This window comes from Micropterus dolomieu, linkage group LG12, assembly GCF_021292245.1.
Source record: "Micropterus dolomieu isolate WLL.071019.BEF.003 ecotype Adirondacks linkage group LG12, ASM2129224v1, whole genome shotgun sequence".
Classification (NCBI taxonomy): domain Eukaryota; kingdom Metazoa; phylum Chordata; class Actinopteri; order Centrarchiformes; family Centrarchidae; genus Micropterus; species Micropterus dolomieu.
Genome location: NC_060161.1, coordinates 24,652,369 through 24,670,652, shown reverse-complemented (window position 1 = coordinate 24,670,652; position 18,284 = coordinate 24,652,369). Strand labels below are relative to the sequence as shown.

At 38.4% G+C, this 18,284-nt stretch overlaps 1 protein-coding gene across 11 annotated transcripts in view; it reads right to left on the bottom strand.

Moving 5' to 3' along the window:
- Window positions 1-392: 392 nt before the first annotated feature.
- Window positions 393-18,284, bottom strand: part of si:cabz01007807.1 — a 19,395-nt gene continuing 1,503 nt past the window's right edge. Inside the window, exons 3-39 of one of the 11 annotated variants that reach the window (XM_046065724.1) lie at window positions 15,970-16,035; window positions 15,739-15,801; window positions 15,214-15,249; window positions 15,062-15,115; window positions 14,608-14,982; window positions 13,885-14,517; window positions 13,603-13,704; window positions 12,946-13,029; window positions 12,678-12,740; window positions 12,459-12,518; window positions 12,309-12,344; window positions 12,163-12,219; window positions 12,012-12,062; window positions 11,864-11,932; window positions 11,523-11,591; window positions 11,297-11,404; window positions 11,027-11,086; window positions 10,663-10,743; window positions 10,375-10,440; window positions 10,226-10,285; window positions 9,736-9,804; window positions 9,528-9,635; window positions 9,262-9,321; window positions 9,025-9,084; window positions 8,853-8,912; window positions 8,556-8,615; window positions 8,223-8,321; window positions 8,087-8,137; window positions 7,913-8,008; window positions 5,512-5,613; window positions 5,372-5,416; window positions 5,174-5,248; window positions 4,484-4,552; window positions 4,315-4,354; window positions 4,151-4,208; window positions 2,817-3,162; window positions 393-2,471 (exon numbers count right to left, since the gene is read on the bottom strand). In XM_046065724.1, the coding sequence (XP_045921680.1) occupies window positions 2,067-2,471; window positions 2,817-3,162; window positions 4,151-4,208; window positions 4,315-4,354; window positions 4,484-4,552; window positions 5,174-5,248; window positions 5,372-5,416; window positions 5,512-5,613; window positions 7,913-8,008; window positions 8,087-8,137; window positions 8,223-8,321; window positions 8,556-8,615; window positions 8,853-8,912; window positions 9,025-9,084; window positions 9,262-9,321; window positions 9,528-9,635; window positions 9,736-9,804; window positions 10,226-10,285; window positions 10,375-10,440; window positions 10,663-10,743; window positions 11,027-11,086; window positions 11,297-11,404; window positions 11,523-11,591; window positions 11,864-11,932; window positions 12,012-12,062; window positions 12,163-12,219; window positions 12,309-12,344; window positions 12,459-12,518; window positions 12,678-12,740; window positions 12,946-13,029; window positions 13,603-13,704; window positions 13,885-14,517; window positions 14,608-14,982; window positions 15,062-15,115; window positions 15,214-15,249; window positions 15,739-15,801; window positions 15,970-16,035 (3,996 nt within the window). In that variant the 3' untranslated portion in view covers window positions 393-2,066. Of the gene's footprint in view, window positions 2,472-2,816; window positions 3,163-4,150; window positions 4,209-4,314; window positions 4,355-4,483; window positions 4,553-5,173; window positions 5,249-5,371; window positions 5,417-5,511; window positions 5,614-7,912; window positions 8,009-8,086; window positions 8,138-8,222; window positions 8,322-8,555; window positions 8,616-8,852; window positions 8,913-9,024; window positions 9,085-9,261; window positions 9,322-9,527; window positions 9,636-9,735; window positions 9,805-10,225; window positions 10,286-10,374; window positions 10,441-10,662; window positions 10,744-11,026; window positions 11,087-11,296; window positions 11,405-11,522; window positions 11,592-11,863; window positions 11,933-12,011; window positions 12,063-12,162; window positions 12,220-12,308; window positions 12,345-12,458; window positions 12,519-12,677; window positions 12,741-12,945; window positions 13,030-13,602; window positions 13,705-13,884; window positions 14,983-15,061; window positions 15,116-15,213; window positions 15,250-15,738; window positions 15,802-15,969; window positions 16,036-18,284 lie in introns of all 11 variants that reach the window. The other 10 variants (XM_046065719.1, XM_046065720.1, XM_046065721.1 and 7 more) reach the window with 10 other exon arrangements.

Below are 18,284 nucleotides of genomic sequence, written 5' to 3'. Positions count from 1 at the left end.
GACTGAGAGAAGAATTTAAAGGCCTTTGCAGGTGTTTTGAGTTAATTAGCTGGTTAGAGTGTGGCACCAGGTGTCTTCAATATTGAACCTTTTCACAATATTCTAATTTTCTGAGAGACTGATTTTGGGGTTTTCATTAGTTCTCAGTTATAATCATCAAAACTAAAAGGAATGAACACTTGAAATACATCAGTCTGTGTGGAATGAATGTATACATTATACAAGTTTCACTTTTTGAATGGAATTACTGAAATAAATCAACTTTTTGATGATATTCTAATTATATGACCAGCACCTGTAGTTTGAATTGCAGGATAAATGTACTACTCAAACACCTACGCAGGCAGGAAGGTTGGGAACATCACTTAAGGCCCAACTTTTCAAACACGACATATTTGTAAACAGGCTTTATTTACAGAGTCAGTGTTACATGAAAGAATCCGTTTAAAATAATGCAGGAAAATGCCCTAACAGTGTAAAACACTGACAAAATAAAGGCAAGAGTATTATAAGACCACAAGTGGTCACAAAGAAAATTGACATTTAAAACATACAGTGACTGTATACAAAACATTAATATATGAATGGTTAAACTTAGGTTTGACAGTAAAATAGAATAGAGGCACATAAACACACATATAATCATTCATGGGGGCATGGTCAACAGTATACACAAACACACACACACACACACACACTTACATGGATGCCACATAAGACAAAAGGTGCCTCCAGTTTTTGATATATATATTATGGGGAAAAATAAAATTGATTCTTAATGCAACTAAAATGCATTACATGCCACAAAAAAAATTACAAAAATGTGTGCAATAATTTTACATGGTGACACATGTGGCTTTCAATGCAGGAATACTTTACCAATAGGTACAAATTGTTGAAGCTTTTTTTGTTTTGTTTTTTAAACTGATGCTCCAGCAAACCACAACCTACAGCTGCAACCTACCCGTTTGGGACTATAGACGGAAATGAGCTGGTAGCCAAATCTGGTTCAGAGCATCTCTTCTCTTTGAGATTTATTCATTTTGTACTTGATCCGGGATATGAATACTTTTAATAAACTAAAAGACTTAAACTCAACCAAAAAAAAAAAAAAGATTAGTTGTGTTAATAGGTGTCCTGAAGCAATACAATTTACCATTATCACCGTTTCTCTTTAAAAAAGAAACACTTAAAATTGGATGTTCTTATACAATGTGAGCAGAACATTTCTATTTACAAAACCTATATCCATTAACTTTAATTCAACAAATGAAGACTATTAACATGCCAATTTTAACAACGCATTAAAATCTTATAAACACCATAAAGACAAATATCACTTTGTGTCTGCACAGTTCCCTCTTTTTGAGTCTAATATTTGTTTGCTCAAACTGATATCCGATTCAGGGATTGGACTAAATCACAGACTCTGCTGACAACATTCAATACAAATGCTGAACCTATTCATGCTGTATCAGTTGCATTATATTGTAAGGTGCTCCCGTTTATCATTTGCCATCCTCCTGTAAGTACAGTAGGTGGACAAATTAAACTAAAAATCTATTCAAATGTTGAAATCAAACCATCTGTGACCACAAAGCTACATTTTGATACACCTTATATTTAAACATTTTACCTACAGAACAATACATACAGTGCATAAAGAAGGGTGTTTTCCTGTCATTCTGCAGCCCCCTGTGTGTACAGTAAATGCCTTACAATATAATACAAATACAACAAGACTAATCCATAGCGTCACAAGTTCTCAGAGTTGAATTAACACCCCTCTGCCAAAATCACAACAAAATAACGACTTATTAGCTTCACAGGGGTTGCATTTTTGCAGGACTATTGAAATGTATTCTAGTCTAATCTAGTGTTAATTGTCTAAACTACGTATAACTCTAGAGTCTGCTGTTTTCAGAAAACTGAATTTGTCTTACAGTAGGTGCTTACCTACTGGGTCCATGAATTCCTTTAAAACCAACAGTTCCCTCATTTAGCCAGGAGAGGGGGTTGGTGATCTTTGATGTTGATGGTCAAAATGGCATCATGCAGGAAGTTGATCAAATGTTTCCAGTGGCATCCTGTAGCTCCTCTCTGATGGCATTGAGCTGCACCACCCCATCGTGGAGGAAATTTGCCACATGCTTTATTTGACCCACCACCTCTTTCTTGCAGCCTTTCTTCAGCTCTCGGGAATCCTTGATGAAGTACTTGTCCATGCCTTTGAAGAGTCCTTGGACTGAGGTAATGGCCTCGTCCGCTATCTCCGTCGCTCGCATCACAGGCTGATCGACAAAGCTGATCATCTGGACTGCCCTGCGGACCTCCCAGTCCTCTGAGTAGTGTTGGGTGCCAGACCTGAGGAAAGGATGACCACGCAGTTTGTACAAGCCCTGATTGACAAAGTGGAGGATCTTCCCAATGTCCAGCAGCTGAGCCTCATAGTTCTCCAGTACCATCTCCACCTAGGGAAGGAGAGGTAAAGACCACAGTCTTCAGTTAAACGCTGAAAAAGTCAGCGGTAATCACGAGACGGGACAGGGTGTCAACCATGGTCTCAGTATCATAAGTCACATATTTTAACCATTAAAAGCGTTAAAAGAACGTTACTCTACTTCCTTCATTGAAACATTAAGTTCCTGCATTTATTTCAACTATTAAACATCAGAAAATTAGAAAAATAAAAGAAAGCAGTTTGTGGATCTACATGCATTAGAGTTATGAGTGTGCAGCTTTCTCCATTCTGTTTTGATACAAGATGTTACCAGTGCAATAGCAGACCTTGCATAGGCTGTAAAATTGCACCTTACCTTCTTCCGGTCATTCATGTTGTTAACGTTATCCGAGATGGCCGCAGAGGCTGAAGCGATTCCACCAGCTGTTGCCACACCCACACCAACAGCGGTAACTATAAGAGAGGCACCGAGAGTAAAGGGTGCCAAAGCCAAACCAGCGATGGCTGTCACACCACCCACAGCAGTGGTGGTGCCGCCAGTAATGCCAGCGATCTTGGCCTTGTGGTGGAAATTGTTGATGTTGTCAGCGATGCTGTGGAGTGCGACGGTGGATTGCCAGAGGACCTCAGCTCGCTCTGTGAAGACCTTGTTGAAGACACGCAGGCCACGATGAACCTTGTCTGCCAAGATGCTGAATGACCTGGAATTTATTTGGTGGACAAAGCAATGTTAAGTGCAGTAAGGAAGAAGCAACTTAAAATGTGGGTCATGATACAAAATGTCAAACAATGAAATAAAAGCAATACTCACTCACTATATACACTCACTAACTTTCCACAAAGACAGTAGTGCAAACTTTCTATTCACATTTATAAAGTAGCTTGATTAATTCATACACTCAAAATAACTCAGTGCAAAATGTATTAACAGCCGTCATTTGTAAGCTAACCAAATATCAGAATCAGCCAATCAAGCAAAAGAAGCAGATCTTAAACATATGTAGCCTACGTCTAAATATTTTCATTTGACTCGATTTTGAAGAGATGGTAGCTGGTCCTGACATGGCCTACCAAAACTAGCAGGATTTATGTTGTAAGTTATGCTCAAGTGCTGTTCCGTTATCTGTGTTGGCCCAGAGTACGCAAATACACAGTGCGGTACACATTTCATTATAGCTGCAACTAAGAATTACTTCATTATACATAATTTTGCTGAATTGTTTGTTTAATAAGATGTCAGAATACAGTGACAGTGAATACAGTACACCGCACCGAATTTCCTAAAATTTGAGGTATTGCTTCTTTGATCCAAGCAGTGGTCCAAAAACCAAAAGATATTCAGTTCACTATCATCTGACAAGGAAACACAAAGTCCTCACATTTGAGGAGCTAGAACCTGCAAATGTTTAGCATTTTTGCTTGAGTAATGAATGAACTGATTGTCAAATATTACAGATTATGTTTCTGTTGGTCACCAATAGATTTGACTAATAAATTGTTTCAGTTCTACATTTAGCACAACCTTTTCCTCTACAATCAGTAATCCGAGTCATGACACACATTCACTTCTGGCATAGCAAAAACAAAAACATCCCTCTTGTTTCTGCTGTCAAGCTGATACTTTGAAGGTATCAGTTTGGCCAGTTCAGTACACTTTTACTTCCACCAAATTTGCGTAAACAGACGCACTTGGACTCATCCTCTGTTTTGAATTTGTCCTCATCGTCTGATGGCACCTCATCCCATTCTGAAATACAATCAAGTGTGTTATTTAAGTACAAAAAAAAAGAAAGAAAAAAAAAAAAAAGACATTCAGGTGTTTACTTAATTGCTTAGTTTTAGTTGTAACTCACGTTCTACAGTGTTCCACCACTCCATCAAACTGTCAGTGTCCTGTGACAAAAAAAATTATTCCAAAACCATAATGGTTGACACCAGAGCACTACTAGAAAAGGTGAACATTATTCACATTATACACAGGAAATGCATATTTTTGTTAGGCCAGGTTTAAGAGAAACTGACCCCTTCTTGATCATCATCCTCCAGAGCTGCTATAGCACGCTCATCCATCTGAGCAGCCAGCCACTCCGCCTGAATGAGGGGAGAGAGGGGACAAAAACAAGCCAGTGAATGTCAATAGATCTTCTTCAAAACCTGCCTTTATTTAACCAAGGCCTTTGTACATATTAAACCCCTTCTATGCAGGGCTTGGTACGCTAGCTAGTATGTACACTATGTTGCTGAACTGGGTCAGTCACATGTCAAAGGAATGTGTCCTGTCAGGAACAAAGAAATTAAGACAACTAAGTCAACAGTGGAAAACAACATTTCATTGTTTCTCAATTGTCAGTTGAGGTCAACAAAGTGCACCTGGAAACATAACCAGGCAGTCTTGTTTTCACAGGAATTGTTCAGAGATGAGATATTTCTATTTATTCCTGTTTGAAATCTGTCAGTTCTGAATCACTAGAAAATTCAAGACTTGAAACTTAAACAGTGTGTTGCTACATCACTAGTCAAATGCTGTCAGAAGGACGCTAAAGTAGTAAAGCTGCGGGTTGGATAAATACTGAAAACTGGGTCATTAATTAGGACACTTGTGCTAACCGGTTTTAGCCAAAGCCAAACATGTTTACCTGAAGCATACCATTTACTAATCACTCGTTATTAAATAGCATGCTGTATTTTCCACTTTGAAAGGTGCGAGCTTACCTTAGCAGCCTCTGACAGGTAGTCACTAGACGTAGCTCCTGGTGGATCTTCACACTCTAGATGCATGGCTTTGTTCTGGCATGACAAAGACAAAAAAGTAAGCATGTCCATCTCTTGCTTTTAAAGATCAGACAGCAATAAGAGCAAAACCCCACTTTCTGTATTTGATAACAAATAAGTCAGACCACGCTGATTCACCTTTGCCTTTTGTTTTTTGAGGCCTTTAAGTTTAGATGACTTCTTCTGTTGAAAAGAAAAACAATGTTGGAGAATCATTAAATAACTCCAAAGTGAAGCAGTGAAAATGAACACGAGGAGAAAAAAAAATAAATAAATACCGGTTTGCAGGTTTCCACTTCATCCTGTTCGCTGTCATACATCTCTCCAGGACTCATGAAATATTTTCCTGTTTGAGTGATGTCATTATCAGCAAAGGCATCCTGCAAAAAAAAAAAAAAAAAAAAAAGGTCAGACCAAGTCATTCCACAGAAAACAATTAAACTAAGATATATTATTGTCCCATGCTCAGGTTGTGCATTAAACTAACATTAAACATGGATGCTTGGAGTTTTTCTGAGACAGAACAAACAAAAAAGTTTTGTTAATTACAGCTTAAAATGGAATAAAATCAAAAGCAAACATATTCTTGGAAAATAGTCATCCTCTCTTCTGCATAAAAGTGTTTAGTGAAGGTTTTACATCTGCTCTGAAATGAGATATTTAGCACAATGATGCATTTGACAGCACAAGCACTTTGATATGATATCATATATCATGATTTGATGATATTTTCTCTACTGTTGCTAATCTATATTGTTTAAATCATTGCATCACATGGCGTTTCTACAAAGCAATTACATTGTGCTTCTACTACTGGTACCATTGTTGGATAAAACATGCTTTTGGTGTGAGAGATGTGGGTTCGATTTGGCATGGATTACAGACTGTCTCTCGGACATATCTGCATGGATGAAGGCTTGCCACCTTACACTAACCCTAACTCTAAGACTGAACTCTCTGTCATTCCAGCCAAGCAATCGACCCACCATAACATCAAACTACAAATTCACTTCTCAACCATCACTCCAACCAAGGGGGTGAGAAACTTGGGTGTCATGATTGATGACAAGCTGTCCTTTTCAGACCATGTTGCTACTGTCTCTCGGTCATGCCGCTTTGCTCTATACAACATCAGAGAAATCAGGGCCTACCTCACTCAATATGCCATCTAGCTTTTGGTACAGGCCATGGTTATCTCTCGCCACGACTATTGCAATGCCCTCCTAGCAGGTCTTCCAGCTTGTACGGTGAAACCCTTACAAATGGGTCAGAACGCAGCGCGTCTGGTTTTTGATCAGCCCAAAAGGACTCATGTCAAGTCCATTACTGTGTGACCTCCACTGGCTCCCCGTGGCCTCCAGAATCAAATTTAAGTCACTAATGCTTGCATACAGAGATATAAATAGTTCTGCACCCATCTACCTCAATTCCATAATACAAGTTTACGTTCCTTCTCGGCCACTACGCTCATCCAACGAAACGCCGCCTGGCTCTGCCATTCAGTCACACAAAGCAATCCCAGTCTCAGCTGTTCGTATCTGTGACACCACAATGGTGGAAACAAGCTACCACATGCCATCAGAGCAGGGGCGTCCCCTCTCTAAATTCAAGAAGCTCTTGAAAACTCATCTCTTCCGAGAACACTTCCTCTTATAACACCTCTAACCTGCACTTCCTGTGCTCTTCTTCTATCCCCTTACAATTATCTTGTATTGATTGCACTTTTTGTTAACTCTTCTTTCCCTAAAGTGTTTTTTCCCAAAGCCATCCTCTTTTTTCAATTCATTGCAATGGTAGCGCCGCATTTTTACAACATGGTAAAAACACCAGCAGCGCGAGGAGGCATTGAGCGTCTTTTCCGTGCTGGGCACTGAGCATTTTTTTCCCCAGTCGCCGAGCGTAGAAAAATATTCAGCTTTGGGAAAAACGCTGCGCTCGTCACTGTCACTTTTTACCCAGCCATCCAATCACAGTACAAGGGGGACGGGACAAACACCGCACCCAACCATCTCAGTTCTTAAACGAAAAATGTGACTCCTAGCCGAGTTATTTCCTCACCCGCCACGTGTACATGTTTCAGCCTTCTCTTCATGCAGAGCAAGGGCCAGCGCAAGTAGGCGTACGTACTTTGTGGAAAATTAGGTACCCTACTTGCAGCACATCACCTCCACATCACCTTATGTATCATAGCAACCACAGCCTCTCAAAAAAAAAAAAACCCTAGCGCTCCCAGCTAGGCAGCTGGTGTTTTCAACTGGTAAAAAACGCTTTGATGGACACAGGCCGTAAGACTCAATCAGCAAGCCAGATGTGAGTGTTTGCTTCATCGTTTTTAAAGTCTTCCGTTTTTGCCTGTCCGCACTAAAACGCTACGCCGGAGTTTTAAAAACGAGAACAATGTTGGCAACATTTTCAAAACTTCTCCGTTGTTGATGTTGGGATTCACCGTTTTAGTCTAGACGTGAGGTGCAAACCTGGCAAAAGGTCTGCGTTTTAGAATAAAACATAGTAGTTTGGATGTAGCCTAAGACACATCCACCAGTGTGTCCCTGAGCGAGACACTTAACCTCACTCAAGAGGCGTAGCAATTTTAAGTCGCCCTGGATAAAAGCATAAGCTAAATGATTAAATTAAAATCGTTCCAAAAAAAAAAAATAGTACTTTCAGATATAAAAATACCGGTTTGCAGTCCTGCATTCCTTTTAGGTCTTCATTGTCTAACTCCTCTGCTGAGAAGCTGTTCTTTGTCTGGGGACTGTTGTCCAGCATGCCCTCCTAATTAAAAAAAAACAACAACGTTCAGAGACATTTATCACTTTGCCTAACAAACAAACATTCCACAGACACATTTACCTTAGGGCTTCGACGACCCACGCGCAGCTGTTTCATCTTTGTTGGTTTCTTCTATTGACAAAAAGGGGAAAAGCCCATTAAGTGAGAACAGGTAACAAAATGTTCAAATAAAAAAATATTGAGAAGGGAAAGTTACAGGTTTCCAGTCTGCCATTCCATATGGATCTTCATCCCCATTTAATCCAGCAGACATATGGGGTGTTTTCTGTAAGAGGTCGTCATCCATGAAAGCAGCCTAAGTAACATATTCAGGACAACCTTTAGTCTTTGTAGACAAGTCAGGAATATTTATGACCAAAATCGAAGAGGTTACATTGAAAACCATGCTGCATAGAGGAGTTAATGCAAAATCATATATCCTCCGTGTCAAGACATCCAACTACGGTATATTCACTATAAACAAAAATAAATGCACATTTTTGCATTGTCAAACTACATTGTTTAATGGTAATAATAATAAAAAAAGCACCATGTAAGCTGACTGAAGACGGTAATCTTTCATCTTGTCTACATCCTCAAAGGGATTAGCCTAAGAGTAAAAGAAATAAAAACTTAATAAAAAGTTGTCATATGCAAGCTAATGATTCCAAAAGCTACTCTCCTGCAACACCAACTTAAAAAAGCTAATCTTAAATAAACCATGCCATCTCCAAAGATGATTAGACCATTCACCCTCATATTAGACAATGTGGGACTGACATTGTTCAAAAGTTTGTATAGTTTGTTGTTTAAATATTGAGTCAACTGAGGTGAAGGTGAAGGTTACCTGGGACATATATTGAGGTGTGTAGCCATGTGCACCCAAAACTTCATCTTGTGATTTATCCTGTGGTGGGATAAAATATTCTAAACATGTTACACTGCCTAGATCATCCTCATAAAACAAATACAATGTATGAGCAAAGCGCACACATGCTGTACAAACCCACGATACTCACATGTACATTTGAGTTTTTGCGAGGTGTGTATCCATGTGCTCCCTTCAGTTTATCATCCGTCTGGAGGGAAAACGTTTCAACATGACAAACATTAAGTAAGGTGTAAACAAATATGCTGTGAAATTGACTTGAAGGTTCACAGAAGGAGAGCTCTTCTCACCCTCTTGCACCTTGTCTGCAGCAGACAATTCAGGATCCAACTAGTTTGATAAAACAGTTGGTTGACAGGTACTTTACCTCTGACCATCGACGTTCAGTGAAGTTTTTCTTGCCGGCGCTTTTCTTATCATCATCATCCTGTTGTGAAATTACAAATAAGACATCACAACTGTGATATTGGTGTAAGATGTCCTGTGTATGGAGGCTTTTCACACATGATAGGGTGGCTTGAATGAGTCTGTTTGCTTGGATGAAACTTCCATGGCAGATTCAGGAAAACCTAAATAAATGTCATTCTGAAAATCACACACACACACACTTGTACTACTTCTTCATGTACTTGCCTTTGATTCTTGAGGTAAAAGTTTGTTCATGTGCTTTGTGTCTGGCACAGAGGAATTAGTGGACGCTCTTCTTAGCTTCGGGTTGACTTTGGTCTTAAGAGGATTCTTCTGTTGACAAAAGAATACATTTAATAAACACCAGTGGTTCATTATTAATGTTCATAAAGACAGAAACTAGATAGTTAAAAAAAATAAAATAAAAGCATACCGTGTAAACCATCCCATTCTGCTCCTCGTCTTCGTTCTCTCCTGCAGACATGTGCCTATCTGAATACTCCTGAAAAACAGAAGTACTTTTAACTCCCTCAGAATAAATTGTTTTTTAATACAAGTTAAAGTTGCCTTTATTTGTGCTTGCTAGAATGCCGCTTCCTCCATTTGATAGATTGTTGAGGCTACCATTTCAACTTATTGAGTACTTTTAGACGAACAAAAGAGGTTGTATATAACGGCTGTTCTTATCTTTGTTTATGCCTCATGTATGTTTGTTTTAACCCTATTGCAAATCAAATTACCCCTGGTGGGACAATAAAGATTGAACTTGAATATAGTTGTACTACCACATCAGATCACGCCAGCCCCTTAGAGGCCACTACACATTACAGTTTTAATACTAATCTAATCACAGATACACATATGTAGCACAAATACAATGTATGAGCAAAGCGCACACAGCTGTACAAACCCATGATACTCACATGTACCTTTGAGTTTTTGCGAGATGTGTATCCATGTGCTCCCTTCAGTTTATCATCCGTCTGGAGGGAAAACATTTCAACATGACATAGATTCAGTAAGGTGTAGACAAATATGCTGTGAAATATAAAGTACAGTAGAGGTGCAATACCTTTTCTGATGTGATGGCAAATCCTCTATGTGGGATAAAAGTGATTTTCACCTTCTTTTTTTTCTTCTGGATAGAGAAAAGATTAGATTGTCCAAATTCAATACATGCAATATTCACATTTCTCCCCTTAAATGCTCAAAAAAGTCTAAAATATCTAATTTTTTTACACTAAACTGTCATGAATTTTGCATTGTTTTCAACCCTGATAACATCGTGGCATTAATGTGCATATTTCTATGTATCATTAGTTTATCATCTTTACTTATAGTAAGTATTACAAAAGCGTACAAATCCATGGCTGTGAACCTCGCCATGCTGGGCTTCATCTCCTTCCTCATCCTCACCAGTGCTGCCATCCAAAACGACCCCCTGTTGACAATGAAGCACTGCATCAAAAACTGTTTGGGACGACTAACATTTGTCCTTAAGAACGTAAACAATTTCTTTCAAGAATAAAATACTGAGAAAAAACAAAAATATAATTTAAAAAAGTCTTAATGATTAGGATTTTGAGCCGCTAGTGCTCAAGATAGTCTTTGGGACTTGAAGGTTCACAGAAGGAGAGCTCTTCTCACCCTCTTGCACCTCGTCTGCAGCAGACAATTCAGGATCCAACTAGTTTGATAAAACAGTTGGTCGACAGGTACTTTACCTCTGACCATCGACGTTCAATGGAGTTTTTCTTGCTGACGCTTTTCTTATTATCATCACCCTGTTGTGAAATTACAAATAAGACATCACAACTGTGATATTGGTGTAAGATGTCCTGTGTATGGAGGCTTTTCACACATGATAGGGTGGCTTGAATGAGTCTGTTTGCTTGTATGAAACTTCCATGGCAGATTCAGGAAAACCTAAATAAATGTCATTCTGAAAATCACACACACACACACACACGTGTACTACTTCTTCATGTACTTGCCTTTGATTCTTGAGGTAAAAGTTTGTTCATGTGCTTTGTGTCTGGCACAGAGGAATTAGTGGACGCTCTTCTTAGCTTCGGGTTGACTTTGGTCTTAAGAGGATTCTTCTGTTGAGAAAAGAATACATTAACCAATATACAATAACCACCAGTGGTTCATTATTACTGTTCATAAGGACAGAAACTAGATGGGGTTTTTTTGTTTAAAAAAATAAAAACAACATACCGTGTAAACCATCCCATTCTGCTTCTCGTCTTCGTTCTCTCCTGCAGACATGTGCCTATCTGAATACTCCTGAAAAACAGAAGCACTTTTAACTCCCTCAGAATAAATTGTTTTAACACAAGTTAAAGTTGCCTTTATTTGTGCTTGCTAGAATGTCGCTTTCTCTATTTGAATATAGTTGTACTACCACATCAGATCACGCCAGCCCTTTAGAGGCAACAACACATTACAGTTTTAATACTAACCTAATCACAGATAAACATATGTAGGGAAATGTAAAGGCTAGGCTTACTGTCACATGTGTACACAATATAAATTTGATTCCAGACTCTGATAGTTACCATTGTTGATTTACTATGATAAGGTAGTGTCTTGCTCCTCCCCACCTTTGTGTCATCAGCAAACTTTTCCTACAAATTGAAAATCATTAGACAAACATGCAAATAAATTCTAATCAGTGAAGCTGTTATTTTGCATGGCTTCATTTACCTTTGACCCTCTTCTTGAAAGAAAGGACTTTCTGTTTTTTTTGTCTTTTTTCTGTAAAAAAACAAAACGTGTGTTAAACTATGAACCGGAAAACATACTGATAACAACCACTTAATGCCTAACAGTGAGTGATGAGTGAGTTGGATAGTACCTTGCTGTGACTCCCAGAGTTGTCCTGATCCTCGCCACTGCCTCCATTAGAGTCCATCTTAATATAAAGGTAAAGGTTAACGTTTTCACATCATGTTTCTGCTTACAAACAAACAATGCTAACAAGGGAAATCACTCCTCTCTTACTTTCAATGATTCTCGTCGTAGTCTTAATGTTCCAGACTGGGGGGGGTAATAGAATAGACGACATTACTGAGAGCTCGAGGTAGTATGCCACCGTATTGAGAGAAAATGTGATGAAAGGATTGCAGATTCATTTTGGTAATGTTTTCTTACTGGTTTGAAGTCAGGGTTAAGCTCAGGGCTGTCTTCGGGCCAGTCTTCAACACACCTCTCCTTTTTGGGGGGGGGTTTTAGTAAAGCAAATATTTGCATAGACAGTTTCACCAAAATGTTTTCATAATAATCCAACATACATAATCATTATGTCCATCCATCCAGAAATTAATACATTTAATTTATAATTATTGAGAATCACTTGCACTTGAAACATACCTGTCCAATAAGCAGGACATCCTCAAAAACAACATAGTTCTCAGGGTCTGTCTGTTTACTTTCCTGTAAAAAAACAAAACAAAAAAAAAACAAAAAAAAACACACACTTGAAACATGCCCACAAAAAGATGATGTTCTCTCTACAGTGTATCCTAACAGACAACACATTTTACATTGTTCCTCATATCTAGAAACAATGTCCTAGAGCATATAGTTGCCCTAGCTAGTTAGGGCAGCTAATTTGGTCAAATGTCAACATCATGCCTACCAGAGTTTTGGGTTTAACTGGTTTTGGGAGCATACTGAAGGCTGGCTTGGGAGATGTTTTTGGTAGAGCTGGTTCAGTTCCAATCTAAACACAGTCCAAAGGATACAAAGAATGTAATTAACAGCACATTACAGTAGCAGAGAAAGTTGTGAGTTAAAGGTTCAGTGTGTAAGTTTTAGTGATATCTAGTGGCTCACTGTGCATTCACCCGCTCCTAAGAAATAAGTACTTAATAAATGTATTACTTCTAATGGCAATTGTAAATTCAGCAGTAAAAAAAAAAATAAAATAAAAAATACTTTGTACCTTTTCCCCATGAGGTCGTACATTAGATCAATTTAATTTCCAAATGCAACAACAAGAGAAGCTACGGTGACTGACACGCTCCATCCACTCATGCTAAACAGTACGTGTGGTCCTACATTTGTCCAAATTTCACTTGTCTTCTTCCTTCTAATAAACCTGACTACTACTAATGCTGCTACTTCTGCTTGTTTTTCATACGTAATAAACGTAGTGATGAAACATGGTCTGTAGAGAATACACAGTTATGGATATTATATTACATTTGTGTTAATAGATCCTCGTAAATATTACACACTGAAGCTTTAAACAAACAAAGAAATAACATTGTGCTAAACTTTATTATTTGCATACAGGGTTTGCTGGTGTCAGTGGTTTTTCTGGTTTTGGTGGCCTGTTTGGCCTGGGTGGTCTAGTTCGGGGAAGTGGCTTTGGCGGACGTTTGAAGGTCTGCACCTGCAAGTTTGATTATAAAAAGGAAGTAGAAAGTTCATGTCATAAATCAATGTGTAAGCATTTTGTGGTTTAGATGCATCCTACAGTAGAGTAGTTCCCTTAACATATTTAAAGTAAAATCCATTTTATTAAATATGGATTTTATTGTGGTCTAAATATCAAATGGCACTTGTTACATACATGAGTCATTTCAGATGGAGATTGCCTTGGTGACACAGACAGATGCCTGGCCCGACTGAAGGGACTTGGCTCAAGGATTTCATGTTCAGTTCCCTGGGGAGTCGTCAAGACAATATCACGAGGCCTGTCAGACGAGTTCGGTTGGATGGCTGGATGTGATTCTGATGTCGCTGCCTTGAAAAGATCTGGTGAAGATAGCATGTCTAACTTCACTTCTGATTTCTGACTGTTGAGTGAAGGTGTAGAGGCAGTATTGATGGGGTTTATCTCAAATACATTGCTGTTAGTCTTTGAGGGAAGAGGTTGGAAAATGTCAAATGGAGACCCATTTGAAACATCCTGGAAAGGGTCGTATTGTTTTGAAGGAGTAGGACCAAATGGGTCATCCAAACTGGAAACACTTTGGAATAAACTCTTTGTAATTGGGCTTGGGAATGGGTCAACTGAATTTGTGGATGAAGATGAAAATACATCAAGGTTTTCCTTAAAAGACATGCCAAAAGGGTCCTCTTTCGTAGAGGCGTCTTGTTTGTTTTCCCTGATGTTGAAGAGTTCCCCACTTTTAGTTGGAAGTGATTGAAACAAATCCGCTCCATTAGTCGTGGTAGTAGAAAATGGATTTGCCATCTTGGGCTGTGGAGAACGGAACAGATCATACTCCTTGTTTGAAGTAGATATGAATGGGTCAACAAAGATACTGGGAGATTTATCAAAGAGATTCACCTCCGTAGTGCGTTTAGCTTCATCATCTCCTTTAGCAGCCTGGAAAAGATTGACCCCTTCATCTTTAAACAGGTCCAAGGTTTTGGGAAAGGTCTGTGTTTGAGCAGGGATTGACTTGAATAAGTCTGGTGAGTTCAGGGTTACATCATGAAAAGGGTCATTGGCAGATGTCTTCCTGGCCAGTGTTGATGCCTGGAAGAGGCCTTGTGAATGATTGGCGTTAAGGGCCTGGAATAAGTCCTTTTGAGGTTCAGAAACTTGGGCTCCGTTTTCCACATTTTGAAATTCAGGTGGAGGGACAAGGATGGTATTGAGATTTTCATCAGACATTTTCCTCCGTACATCCTTCATTACATGACCTTTGCTGCCCAAATCCTGATGAAAGAACACAAGGTCATTAGCGACATTGTCAATGATAATGATGGTATATAAGGTAGTGTTTTGAGATGCGTACCAAAGAATGCGCATGAGAAGGGTTTATTCTTTCCAAGCCCCCACTGATTCCACTCTGATAAACAAAGAAAGGGAAATGACACAAGAGACAAAGGTGTAAGATTCGACTTGGACTGTTGACCGTGCTAAAAATGCTGGCATCTAAACACATACCTGAGGACTTAAGTGCAGCACTTCCTGCTCTCCATTCTGTAATTAGATTAGACATAATTACATTAAAACATGTTGAATGATTGTTGGAAGGAGGCAGCGTACAAACTAAAAACCACATGAAAATATTCCATTAACTTTTTGTGTTGAGGATTGCTCAAGACAAAATGCCGCATCTTCCGAACAAGGTTGCTAAATGAACTAAACATATTTATGGAGTGAAGCGTGGTCACGCATCATACTTTTCACGCACTGTGAATCACTGTGTTATGTAAGTCATGTGTCAGAAATGGCAAACACAAATTCAACAATACTCTCTGCTGTTGAAACGATACAACGGGCATGTCTACACTTGCTGTTGGTTGTCCAACAACAAAGGAAGTATGTTTTTGTTGTTAACTCTGTGTTTAAAGAAAGACAATCTGACTGGGAGTGTCTTTAAAATACACTTTTCAACGAGGATCCACAACCTGCACTTGTGTAGGCCATGTGCAGAGCTGAAAGCTGCTGTTATCATTTGCCTCTAACCTGTTTGTTTTGGTACTCATTTGCTGATGATTCACTGAAGTCTGAGGTTGATGAAACAAGAGTCTGAGAAGAAAGAGAAACAAAAAACGAGTATCATCAACAATAGCAAGCTAATTTATTAAGCCAGTTAATTTTAAATATCCATCCACAAACTGGAAAAGTTAAACTTAAGTTAAGCATTCTGACAGATTGTAATTGTGTACTGCAAAGTGTGCGTGCGTGCCCACTCACCTTGTATTGATTATGGAAAGGGCTTTGAGAAACTTTCCTTAGCATATTTTGTAGCTTCACAATACTCTGAAGAAAAGACACACAGAAAATCATCAAGTGCTCAGCTGCGTTATCATCAGTGAGCTTATCTAAATTTAAAAAATCCATAAAGTTCAAGTTGCACTTTGATGAAAGGAATATTTTTCGAATTGCCATCAATTCTGTTGATCAAAAATATCAACAAGACTCAGCCCTGCCTGGATAAGAACTGTGCCGGAGCGAAATAACACTGAAAAGGCTGAGTGGAACAGCTTTTTGAGATATTGGTTGTATTCCATTTTACTGCAGAGTGTTGTACTTTATACTCTACTGTATTTATCTGAAGGCTGTGGTTTAATATTATATATATATATATATATATATATATATATATTTATTTATTTATTTATTTTTATTTTTTTAAAGAAGGTTAAGGATTCATATTCAAAACACATTAAAAAACTTTTCAACATTACATTAAGTAGTTAGATATAGCATATTTAAACACTGAAAGACAGTTCTTCAGAATTTGTACTTCTGGTAGTATGTTTTTCTTGTAAATAAAATGCTAAATATTGGAATTTGTAACAAATTATGCATTTAATCTGTTGTCTAGTAACAAAGTACAAATTCATGATGATTTGAAATTGCAGTGTGACAACAGATTTTTCTCTATTGTGTAATTGTGCCATAACAGGCATCAGTCACAGACATGGCAATGCAAAATACATTGAGAACAGCTGACATCATCATGATACTCTGGGTTTGGCAGTTTGTTTGCCTTGACAATAGACATGACAGCCATATGCCAACAGTGTATCAGCAGTACAGGGAAAATACACTGTTCAGTAACTCTGAATTAAACTCATGGTGAATGAAAAAAAGGCCTCAATGAGCCTCCAATACTATGATTTAAAACACAGGGGCCAGCAACTAAAGAGGAAAAATACACTGATGAAAGACATAGTGAAGAGTGTAAGCTCAAAATCTGATTCAGCGTTTGGTGAATTGCACTCGAAACGGTGTCAAGGTTATCTGTATCTTGGCTCAACAGCATTTGGTTGGCTTTATTTCAGCTACACCACATATGTAGTAAATTTAAATGAAGTCACTGAAATTCTGTTAAACCACATTCAGACTATTTGCAGCATATTTTTTTTAAAACTCACTTTCAATCTACAGTCTGCAGCTGCACCATGTGCCTGCTCACCCAGAAATATTAACAAATGATCTCCAATATTGTAGGAATGTATGTTCAATCAGTGCAACCAATCACATCATGATAGAGATCATTATTCGTTGACATTATGTGCCCCTAAGCTTGACACTTGGGTTACACATTATGTGCAAAAACGATTTTAGTGGAACTGCTCTAACAAATTCACGAGAATTTTACTTATCTCTCTAAATAGACTTTATTCATCCCCAAAGAGAAATTGCAGTAGGCCTATCACTGGTTTAATTAAAGTTACAAAACATACTCAACTTACACAAAACTAACTTGCTCCTGAAATAATGTTGTTTGAGGATACAATTTATAATAATAAACACAAGGAAGAAGAGGATGGAATTTAGGCACGGCAGTGTTGACAGGTGTAGTGCCGAAAACTTATGTTTGGTAGGCCTATGTCTAATAGCTTTGTTTATATTTGGAAAAGGGCTGTAGCCTAATTAACATGACTTACTGCCAACTTAAATATAAAATGAAGACAATTTTGCAATTATCCTTATGACTCTGTATTATTTTACTTGCTGTGTAGGCCTACCAACCAATCCACTCTTTTTTACCTGTTAAAATAGGCCTACCTTTAAATGGCCAATACAACTCATAAAATGCAGTATTTCACTTGCCAGAAAATGATTGAAGCCTTTTGTTATTGACTGAAAGGTTATTTCCGCCCTGAAATTAGTTGATTTCATTCAGAAGAGTTATAGGCCTATTTGACAGATTATAGCTCACCTAGTGGGCCTACTTTTTACCTCTTAAAATACCTTTAAATGGCCAATACAACCCATAAAATGCAGTAGGCTATTTCACTTGCCAGAAAGTGATTGAAGAGACTGGGTAATACAGCTCCAGCAGATGGCAATCAGTTTTCAGGCATGACACCGGCACATCTGAGAATCAATCTCTTCCAACACAAACAAAAACCACAACTGAAACTACAGCATCTTTTCAGCCCTAATTTGTAAGAAGGCCTACTCACAGGTCGTCTTTCCACAGATGCAGCTGCTGCTCCTCTCTCTCCATGCTCGTCAGCCCCCACCTTATTATAAACATTTCGCCATTAGAAAGG